Source organism: Carlito syrichta, unplaced genomic scaffold (assembly GCF_000164805.1).
Source record: "Carlito syrichta isolate Samal-C Ts95f unplaced genomic scaffold, Tarsius_syrichta-2.0.1 Scaffold309275, whole genome shotgun sequence".
NCBI classification, from domain to species: domain Eukaryota; kingdom Metazoa; phylum Chordata; class Mammalia; order Primates; family Tarsiidae; genus Carlito; species Carlito syrichta.
The window spans coordinates 1994569-2005510 of record NW_007253371.1 but is presented as its reverse complement, the minus strand read 5'-3'; the positions used below and the strand labels follow the sequence as shown (position 1 = coordinate 2005510).

General features: G+C 39.9%; 1 protein-coding gene across 5 annotated transcripts in view; it reads left to right on the top strand.

Annotated features, from left to right (window-relative positions):
- Window positions 1-2589: 2589 nt before the first annotated feature.
- The window catches only part of VRK1 (vaccinia related kinase 1), a 49932-nt gene continuing 41579 nt past the window's right edge, over window positions 2590-10942 (top strand). For all 5 annotated transcript variants that reach the window (XM_008067051.1, XM_008067050.1, XM_021717081.1 and 2 more), the window contains exons 1-2: window positions 2590-2749; window positions 6809-6864. In XM_008067051.1, coding sequence (XP_008065242.1) covers window positions 2590-2749; window positions 6809-6864 — 216 coding nt within the window. The remainder of the gene's footprint in view (window positions 2750-6808; window positions 6865-10942) is intronic.

Sequence of the window (10942 nt, the reverse complement as noted above, 5' to 3'; positions counted from 1 at the left end):
CTGTTGCAGAGTTTCATATGCAATTAGTTTTCCTTAATGTGCAGTTAGTTTTAGGGGGTATGTTTCAGGGCAACTTCATGTCATTCTCTAGAGCCTTCTCTTCATTTGTTTTTGTGTAGTATTCTAAAACATGGGGGCTAACTCGTAGATCCACTTTCATTTGAATTTTCTTTTTCCTTCATTGTATCCTCCTTGTGATGTTCACTCTGCTTCCATCCCTAGCAGTTTCTCCTCAGCCTGAGGCTTTGACCTGGAAGGGCCTTTGGCTTGAGTTTTGAGAGTCACAGCCACTGTTTTCACAGTGTCTTGTGTGCTTTCTAAGAAGTAGTATCTCCTGATAATTGGGGATTCTCACATTCATCGGAGGCACTCTACTTTCTTCTGTTTCCTTCTTTACTGTTGCTGATACTGCATACATCTTGCTGCTATTTATGGTTTGTCTTCACCTACTCAAGTTGTGGAATTTGTAGATATTGGGAGTACTGTTCCCTGTTTGGTTATAGAGTTATCCACGAGTTTTGAGTTTTGTTCTCCAGTTGCCCTGTCTAGTTTAATGGGAGAATTCAGGGAAGTTACATGATGCCCCTCCCATGTGCAGTGTTCACCTTCAAGGACAGTGATTTGTCAGAGTATTCGGTAGACTGACAGTGATGATGCTATTCTATGGGACTATTTTTAGGAAAGAAAGTCATTCCAAGCCTTAATTAATTATTATAATTAGTTTCAATTAATTGGCCATAGGAATAAAACTAAAAATAAAAGCAGACAGTTTATTTGGAGGAAAAACACTTTTTATTGACCACAATTTACATTGAGTAGATGCTGAGCCAGACACAAAAGATTGTCCAGTCACTATTTTGAGTTACAGAAAGATAAAAAACATGTTTTTCACTCATCTTAAACTGTTTTGACTATTATGAGGAAACAAATAGATTAGTCTGACGATTTGATAAAGTTGGATAACATTCAGAAGGCATCCATTTTAGTATTTGGAAATACTGTATATGATTTAGTTATTTTATTTGGTCTACTACTATAGGTGTAAAAGTCATCTTTTTTGGTATTTTGAGTCTGAGCTGTCTTGGTTGGCAATGAAATTCCATTCAACAAGATTTTACCTTGATTAAAAACACATTAATTAAGATAATTGATAATGAAGAAATAAGGTGCATTGATTTATGTTGAAGGTTTTTTTTTGTTAGAGGTTTAGACAGCAAAGATGCATTAGTATTCTGTGGGAAAAATTCAATTTAAAAATCTCCAAAAAATTAGTAAAGAACATTTGCAGATATGGAGTTTGTGTATTTTGAGTGATGGTGGGTGTTTGGTGAAAGATTCCGATCTAGCATAGTGTGTATATGTAGCATATCTAGGCTCAAAATGGCACTACGAACGTCTTTCGTCTGAGTAGCCATTTCTGGTACTGCAGACTGTCTTAATTCTTACCAACCTCATTTCTTCACTATATCTAGTATGTGTTTAGGGACTATTGAGTTCTAGCAAGTATTTATTTTAAATCTTTTTTCAAGTAATGTTTGTCGAACTGGGTGTTTGAAATCATGCAGTACACAATGCTGACATGTGCGTGCACACAAATATAAACTGAGCTCCTTCAATGAGGTGAGATATACCAGAGGGCACTTAGAGCCCAGTGGGTAGTGACTTGATTCAAAGACCACCTGCCTGGTCTTTGGATTCCAGCCCAATGCTCTTTCACAGTACAACGCTGCTTTCTCTGAATGTTGTGTCAAACTTGTGTGTTAGTGAGAAAAGTCAACTAAGGTTCATCTCCTGAAGGGTAGTTAGTGTGGAGGGAAGCATAGCTGGTGAAGGGTGTCACCAGTTTTGCCTTTCCTGTGAACCCAAATGACTAAACAGCTACAGGTTCTCCTGTTACTCGCCAACTGTGCTCCTTCCCTGTAGTGACTTCGGTAATCGTGCAGCATGTTGGTGAGGTGTTGGATCCAGGTGGGCATCAGTACAAGTTTCTGTTGTTCCACCTTATAAGGTTCGTAGCTTGCTGAGCCTTAATTTCCTTATCTGTAAAATGGACTCGGTAATGTAACCTTGACGGGGTCATGAGGATGACTGGGCACCTGTGGGAAGCATCTGCTGTCGTGTTCCAGGCCCTTGCCCTTCCCCCCTCCGTGCCATTGTCCTGTGTTTTAGTCTCCTGTGTAGTTGCCACACCAGCACTGACTTTCAGAAACTCCTCATTACGTTACTGTAGTGTGCATGTTCTAACTGGATACACCTTTTCCCCTCAGCTTCGTAGCGTAATTCTCTTTTTGTTGTTAAGCAGCATCTTTAGCCATTGATGATGCTGTGCCACTGGAACTTAAACCTAGATATTTCCTTGAAAATAATCACATATGTCATTTTGTTTATTGTCTTCTCTCCAAAGAGATAATCAAATAGGATTTGAGCCATTATAAATTAGACTTAACAGATATCCTTTGTTTAAGTTTTGGAGTCGGTAGGAATTTGAACGGCATCTCTGTGGCAGAAGATTTCCTTATGGAACAATGTTTTGAACACTTACAAGATTATACTTCTGAATGTTGCTTTGTTTTATGTATTACAGTGAAAATGCCTCGTGTCAAAGCAGCTCAGACTGGGAGACAGGGCCCTGCAAAGAGACATCTTGCAGAACAATTTGCTGTTGGGGAGATACTAACTGACATGGCAAAGAAGGAGTGGAAAGTAGGACTGCCCATCGGCCAAGGTGGCTTTGGCCGTCTCTATCTTGGTAAGTGTTGGATGCTTCTGATGATTGGTGCAAAGATGTGTATGCTTTCTTATCAAAATGACTTGACAGGAGCCATTGCAGGATGCTCCTAGTTATCTAGTCAACATGATATTGTGTGGGTGAGCGAAAATGTACCTCCAGCATAGGAATGAAAAAGAGGACTGTTAATTTAATCACAATAGAAAAAGAGGACAAATGTCTGTAAGATTGTCATTAGTATGCACCATGGCTTTAGATTTTTGAAGGTAGTCTATATAATCTTTTTTTTTTTGGATTGGGGTCTCACTTTGTCATCCAGACTGGAGAGCAGTGGTACAGTCATGGCTCACAGCAGCCTCAAATACCTGGGCTCAAGCAATCCTCCTGCCCTTTTTTAGAGAGGAGGTCTCGCTATGTTGTCCAGGCTGGTCTTGATCTCCTGGGCTCAAGCACTTCTCCACTTCAGGCTCTCAAAGTGTTGGGATTACAGGTATGAGCCACCGTGCCCAGCCTTGTATAATCTTAATGTTTTTTGACACTTAAAGCCATTTGCACATCTTTCCTCTCCCACCTTCATCTAATTGGGATTGATTCTCTCTGTGTTTGTCTAATTCGGGTGTTTGCAGATCTTTAACAAGTATAGATGTTTTTTCTTTCTGTACAACCCTAATAGTCATCATAGTTCAATTAGGAGAATTACCTAGAAGCTGCATTAGGTCTGATTAAATGTGCTGTTCACTAGCATACTTATTCTGAGATTTTGGAGGATCCATTATAGGACCCTGAAATTCTATAGGCTAACTAAATTACTGACTTAAAAAATATTTTACTTACTGCTTCTAAAGCTGTCTAGTTTACCAGAAATATTAGTAGTGATACAATGCAGTTCATGTTTGCTTCTGATATTTCTCTCTAGCATTCTATATTCTTACTCTACCTCTGATCTCAATTTAATTAGTTAATTCTTTAATTTTGCTATGGCAGTTTATACAATTTTATTTTTAGCAGTGGAACTATTTTTTTTTCTTTCAAGCAGCATCTTATTCAGAATACTAATAATATGGCATACACAGTGTCATCTGGAAACTTGTTAGACCTGTAGATTCTTGGGCCGTACCCCCTAGAGCTACGAATCCAAAGCCAGAGGGAGAGGGCCCAGCAGTGTTGGAACAAGGCCTCCAGGTGATTCTGATGCATGCTGAAGTTAGAGAACGACTGACACAGATAAGAGAGCACTGCTCTCACTCCACCTTCCTGGACCACTGGGCACAGCATCCTCTGGGGACATCTTCATGGAGCTGCACTTAAAATCCAGTGCTTTCCCATATAATGCATCTGATTTCTGTAGGCTGGGGGCACCCATCTGGCAGAAATATGTGTTGATTCTCTGGTTTTGCTTAGAGCCAAATCCATTTCAATGAACTAAGCTATATCTTTTTTTTTTTTTTTTTAAGGTTGAGGGGGTCTCACTCTTGCCTAGACTGGAATGCAGTGGCATGATTACAGCTTACTACAGCCTTGACCTTGTGGACACATTCAAGCTTTCTGTTTCAGTCTTCTGAGTAACTGAGACTACAGGCGTGCACCACCATGCCTGGTTAATTTTTGATATTTTTTTTTGTAGAGAAAAGCTCTCCCTGTGTTGCCCAGGCTGATCTTGAACTCTTGGTTTCAAGCCGTCCTCCTGTCTCAGCCTCCCAAAGTACTGGGCTCACAGGTGTGAGCTACCACACCCAGTCCGAACTAGGCTCTATTTGACTTATGGTGAAAATTCTCATAAACCATGAAAGAGTGGTAGCTGTTTTAGCCAGATGGATATTTTTGACCTTGTGATTTAGAGGAGATGGTCGGTTATATAAGCTGTCTCTACTATAGGATGTGAGGATTTATGACATCTCATGTTAATGGGAGCTTGTCTAAAAATATAGGTTCTTTTATGTGAGTTAATTTGCTTGTGTGTTCTTCTACAAATTTGAAACTGGCTTTGTATGTGTGCCTCACGTAAAAACACTGAGAAATCCTTAGGTTTTTTCTGTCGCCTTTGCTGCTCTTTACCTTTTCTTCCGTTGTCCTCTGTGATAGCGTGCCTGGTTTTCTTCTACTTTTCTGGCTGTGCCTGGTCATCTTCACAGGTGCCCATTGTTCTCCAGCTTCCACCTGGCTCGCTTTCCACTCTGTGTAATCTCGTCACGCCTCCCGGCTGTGTTACTGTCTCTTTACTGCTGATCTTTCGGTCTTTTCTCCGGAGGCTTGCACTTGATTTCCTGAATCTGGATCCATAGCAGTGGGGTCTCTGCTTGCGTGTGCCTCAGGCATGTCCAAAACGCACATCGCCTTCTTCCGCCTCCTGATCCTTTCATGAGCAGCAGAGGATTGAATGAATGACACCCTTCAACCCAGAAACTGGGAAGGCATTCTTGAGTTCTCTTCAGCAGTGTTCCTCTTCCTTTCTAGTGCATTGTCTGTGCCGCTTCTCAGATCCATTCGTTTCTCTCCATCTTTGCTGCTACTCTCCTAGGGCAGGTTACTGTGTGCCTTGTCTGGACTCTCGTGGTAGCACGGAATGTTCTCTGGCCCCATCTAGCCCTTTGTTCTTCATAGTGTGGCGTGAGTGGCCTAGTATGCTGAGCAGATCATGTGATCATGCTGTTTAAGTTCCTTGGATGACTCCCCCGTGCCCTTCGAACAGAGTGCCAGCTTTTGAGAATGGCTCTGAGACCTTCTGTATGTCGCTTTTATCTTCTCAAAGTTTGTGCTTCGGCCACCTTGCTGCTCTTTGCCTCTTGGTCTTTGTACATGGTGCTTTAAATAGATTTTAATCATAAACTTCGTTTTACGTTGTTTTGCACTACGCCTCTGAGAGTGTTCTGGGACGCCTTGAGTACGGGTGCAGCCTCCTGCCTGATCTGCCTGCTTCTGCCTTGCTCCCGTGCCCCATCCCTGCAGAGCAGCCCACGGAAGTCTCTGTGGCCCGAGTCTGGTTTGGCCAGTCCTCTCCTCAAGCCCTTCCTGTGGCTCCCGTGCCCTTCATGGGAATCGCCCAACCTTGGCGTCCCCTGGTAAGCCCATCTTGTTTCCTGCTGCTTTTCTGACAGTCTTCTTCACTTCACGTAGTTTCCCCAGCTACCTGGGCCTCCCCGCTGTCCGAACGATCAGACGCACTCCCACATCAGGGCCTTGGTGTTATGGCCTGGAAGCTCTTCACCCAGATGCTTGCCTGGCTTGTTTTCTTACTGCCTTCAGACCACTCACTGCTTGAGTCCCACCTTGTCGGTGAGGTCTAGGTCTCCTGCTGCGTGGCAACACTGCTTACCTTCCTTTCTTGCTTCATTTGCCCTCCTAGCACTTGGCGTCGTCAAACATACTTTGTTGTCTGCACCCTTCCCCTGAAATGGCGGCTTCGTAAGAGTAAGGATTGCCTTGTGTCGTTCCCTGCTAAGTCCCTATGTCCTAGAAACTGACACGATAGGTACTTGGTAACTGTTTGTTTAATGAATGTGGGCAGCCGTACATTTCTAACATGGTATTCCAGGGCAGCTGTGCTTCTTTATTTGCATGAAGTAAAGTGACAGCCGCCTTAAAATTACTCTGGATGACAGTTAAAAGTTTTCGTGCCAACATCCTGAACTATTGATCCAGATGAGTTTTTCCCAAACTAGTGCTTGTAGGAACTTTAACTCACTCATTTCTTAGTGTCCAAATGTTCCTTCTTAACAGAATTTTATGGTTTGTAAAGATTAAGAAATCGTGTCAGTTATCATCTTGTGGGGAAGTCACAATACACATTAGCTCATCAAAGGTCATGAATATTTTGGAATGAAAGAAATCTTTAACTTTAACTCAGAGTTTCCCATACTTAATTGATGATCACTTTGAAGAAACCAGAAGTTGTAAGATGCAGTCCAAATTTAGCTATGTTAAATCACGAAAAAAAAAAAAGAGTCTGTAATGATATCCTGAAACTCATATTTGGGAACTGAAATTTATCTTATCAAGCAGTTACAGATATATAGACCTAAATATTTATATAATATTTATGATAATGCGGCTTGTTCTGATATTATTTTACTTTTTTAACAGCTGATATGAATTCTTCAAAGTCGGTTGGCAACGATGCACCCTGTGTTGTAAAAGTGGTGAGAAATATTTTAGCTAAGTTTTTCTCTTCATTGATTTGGTGTAGTATTTATTTTGTAAAACATCCTTTTTGATAACTAGAATTAATTAAAACATAAGGTATTACGTTTTTAAGTAATGTTTTTAAGTATTTAATGAGACGGAGAAATAGCTTCATCGTTTTACGTAACCTGCGTGTAAAAAGTTGTTCTCCTCTCTTTTGACGTGGGATGGCACTGGCTTTGGGGATAAATGAATGAAAGCATTAGAGGCCTGCAGATGTGAAGTGAAAACATTCAGCCTGCTTAAAAATGTTCAGCTATTTACAGGTGCTTTTTATATTGCTATCCTACAAGACTGTACAATTTGGTGTGTTTTATTGTATTTTATTCTGCATTTCCTTCTGGATTTACGCTTGATCCTCTTTTTTCTTTTTGTTTATTCCCAGTGTCTTCTCTTCCCCTTCCGTCTTAGCAAATCATTGATGTGATTGTGACTGTTGGCCTTCTGTGCTGTACTAATGTTGAAATTAGTTTTTAATGAGCAAAGGTTGGCAACACCCCATCTGATGGAAGCATACTTTGAGTAGCCTCATCAATTTTTGTTTATCGGGGAACTAGAAGACATTTTAACTGCAATTTTCAAAATAAATTCTACATCTCTTTGCTTACCAACATTTTGTTACTCCCCTTCAGCCTTCAAAGTTCTTTGATATTTGGGAGGAACAAATTTTTGTTAAATAGAAGAATGAAATAATGTATTATTTGGGCAAATGGACCCATAATCCCCCACCCCCCGCTTATTTTCCTAAAGGATGTAGAACTCAGGAAGTAGAATTACCTAGAAGTTTTTTTTTTTTTTGACCCTTCAGAAATAAATATTTGATTTCTTAGCTATCAACATTTTTAGATCTGAATTGTTTTAGTGATTTTTAAACTTTTTTAAAAAATTGAGGCATAATTTTTACAGGGAAAGACATAAATATTAAATAAACAGTCTGAAGACTTTTGACAAGTACATATACCTGTGTAACCTCACCTTTATTAAAATAGAGAACATTTCCATCGCCCCCAAAAGATCCCTTAAGTTTTTTCCTAGTCAAAACCCTACTTCCTCTCACCCTTGGAGACAAACACTTGTCTTGAATCTTTTTTGCTGTGGGTGAATTATCCCTGGTCTAGAAGGTCACATAAATAGTGTTATATACAATATATACTGAGTTGTCTCTGACTTCTTACACACAGCATAAGGTTTTTTTGTTTTTTGTTTTTTGAGTTGGAGTCTCACTCTGTCGCCCAGGCTAGAGTGCAGTGGCATGCTCATGGCCACCGCAGCCTCGACCTGCTGGGCTCAGGCGATCCTTCCGCCTCAGCCTTCCAAGTAGCTGGAACTACAGGCATGTGCCACCATGCCTGGCTAATTTTTTGATTTATTATAGAGATGAGGTCTCACCAGGTTGCCCAGGCTGGTATCAAACCTGTGGGCCCAGGCAATCCTCTCACCTTGGCCATTCCAAAGTGCTGGGATTATATGCGTGAGCCACTGTGCCCGGCCAGCGTAAGGTGTTAATGGTTCATCCATATTGTTGGTGTATCATTCGTTTGTTCCATTTTATTGCTCTGTTGATAAACATTTGTGATGTTTCCAGTTTCGGACTATTGTGACTAAAGCTTCTATAAACACATACGACTGTTTTATGGACACAGGCTTTTATTATCATTTTTTTGGATAAAACTTAGAAGTATAATTGCTGACTTATAGAGAAGATATCTACTTAAATGTACATACCTGACAGATTTCCAAGATGATCGTTCCGTTTTACACATTGGCCAATAATGTACGAGAGTTCTGCTTGCTCTGTGTCCTCTCTAACATGCAACATTCTTAGGCAGGTAGTTGTGTCTCACTGTAGTTCCAACTTGTATTGACTTGATGACGAGTAATTCTGAGGACTCACACATCGTGCTTCTTGGCGTCCGTGTTTCCTTTTGTGGAGTGCCTCAGTCTTTTGCCCGTTTCCTCCTTTAAAAAAAGATAAAAATAACTGGGTTGTTTTGCTTTTTAATAATTGAGTAGTAAGAGCCTTTCTGGATGCAAGTCCTTTTTTTCAGATATATGTGTTGTAAATATTTTCTCCTAGTTTACAGTTTGCCTGTTTATCTCCTGAATGCTTTTTCTGCATCCGAGATGGATCACAGAATTTTTCCCCTTTGTTCTGTTAATGTGGCAATTACGGTGATTGATATTTGAGTGTTGAAGGAACTTTATCTTCTTAGCATGCACCCTACTTCGTCATGGTGTGTTCTACTTTTTACATAATGCTTGAATTGATTTGCTAATATTTTGCTAAGGACTTGTATGTCTTTGTTCATGAGGGATATTGGTCTTGAATTTTTTCCTTGATTTAAAATTTGCTAATCTCATTTTTGGTTTGGTTCTGTTGGGTCTCTTCTCTTTTGCTGTGTAGTCTCCCAAGTTGCATCCTTTTTACTCCTCGGGCATCTAGGGGAAAAAGCCAGGGCTGTTGTGGGGTTCACTTTGTTTTCTATCTTCTAGGGGTCACAGTCTATACCACCCATCATCTAGTTTCTGAAACGAGTAATTTTCTATTTTCTTGTCCACTTTGGTATTTGTTTTCAGTGGATCGGCTTTTGGGTCCCAGTTCTTCCCTGGGATAGGGAAGCTGACATCAAGTGTCCCTTTTCATGGTGCCCTTTGGTTGTGGAGTTTTCTTCCTCCTCATTTGTGGAATGACATTCCTTTTGAAATAGCTTGCTGCTAAATCAGAACAACTAAAGTTTTTACTATTAAATTGGAGCATTTGCATTTAATTGCTAAGTATTATCTGCATTTGTCATTGATACTGCAAATTAAAATATTAGCCTCTGTGAGTAAGATTATCTTCCTCTCAGTATCATCAAAAGATTTCTGTTGTGAGAGGAAAGCAAGTCTCCTTATGAGGTCTCAGAATCTTGAGGCTCAGATGCTGTGGTTACCTCTGACCCCTGCAGTTGGTTCATTTGCATAGTCGCCTCCACATCTTGGAAGGCCAGTATGCCAGGGCCATATCTTACAGGTGGGCCTGGTGTATAACCATGTCTTTTTTGTTCTGAATAACCTGAATTTCTTTAAGTTGTGTTTTATCTGATGTTCTTTATTGTGAGTAGTTAGAAGTATTTCTGTTGTTCTTCAATGTGACTTCATTTTACTGCCTTTTTTACTTACACAGTTAGGGAAGATGGTGGATAGGAACAAGTATTTCCTGTGTACTTAAGGTAACAAATTACCTTTCTAAGTGTAAGGCCACCTGATCACACCTAGTTCAGTACTTGGCATCTCCTGTCTCCTAATGCTAGTTCTGTTTTCAGTAGGCTTTATTAATTCTTTTCTTGTAATTGGGACGGTGGTAAATATTCAACTGATTTCTCTTTTGCATCTAATACTTCAGTAACTTTTTTTAATGTTGTAGCTTGTGATCCTGGAAGAATGCTACAAACAAAACAATTTTATTGACTTTCTCTTTCCCATTGAAGGGGAAATTTAGTCACTGATTTGATTCTTTCTCCCCCATAGCACCTCTTCTGAACTTCTGTAAACGCCTACAGCGCTCTTTGTACTAATGTTTATTTTACAATCCCACAGGCCAATGTCCTTCCCATGCCACTAGTTGTTTTTAGTTTTTATGTGTTTATCTCCCTAACTCAATTTTAAGTTAGCTGATGATACAGATCTTGTTTTAAACTTTGTTTTTCATATATAGTCTTTAGCTGCTTACTTTATCTATTCTTTTGAATGCGTTTTAGCCATAATTACCCACCACCTTTTCATTATTTCTGTTCATTACTCTCATCTTCCTGATGTCATTCACTTTCCTCTCTTATTTGTGCCACAGAGTAGGGCCATTCATAATTTGCCTTCTCGCTGCTTTATCATACAATAGTTGAAACATTTCATCAAGTACAGATGTATAAAATGAGTATCACTTCATTCCAGTATTAAAATCAGAACTGTTTATGAATATGTGCCATTTAAAACATTAGGGGCTATTAAAGATCATATTTCCATGTACTGCTCTTTGGAGAAAATTTATAATTATTT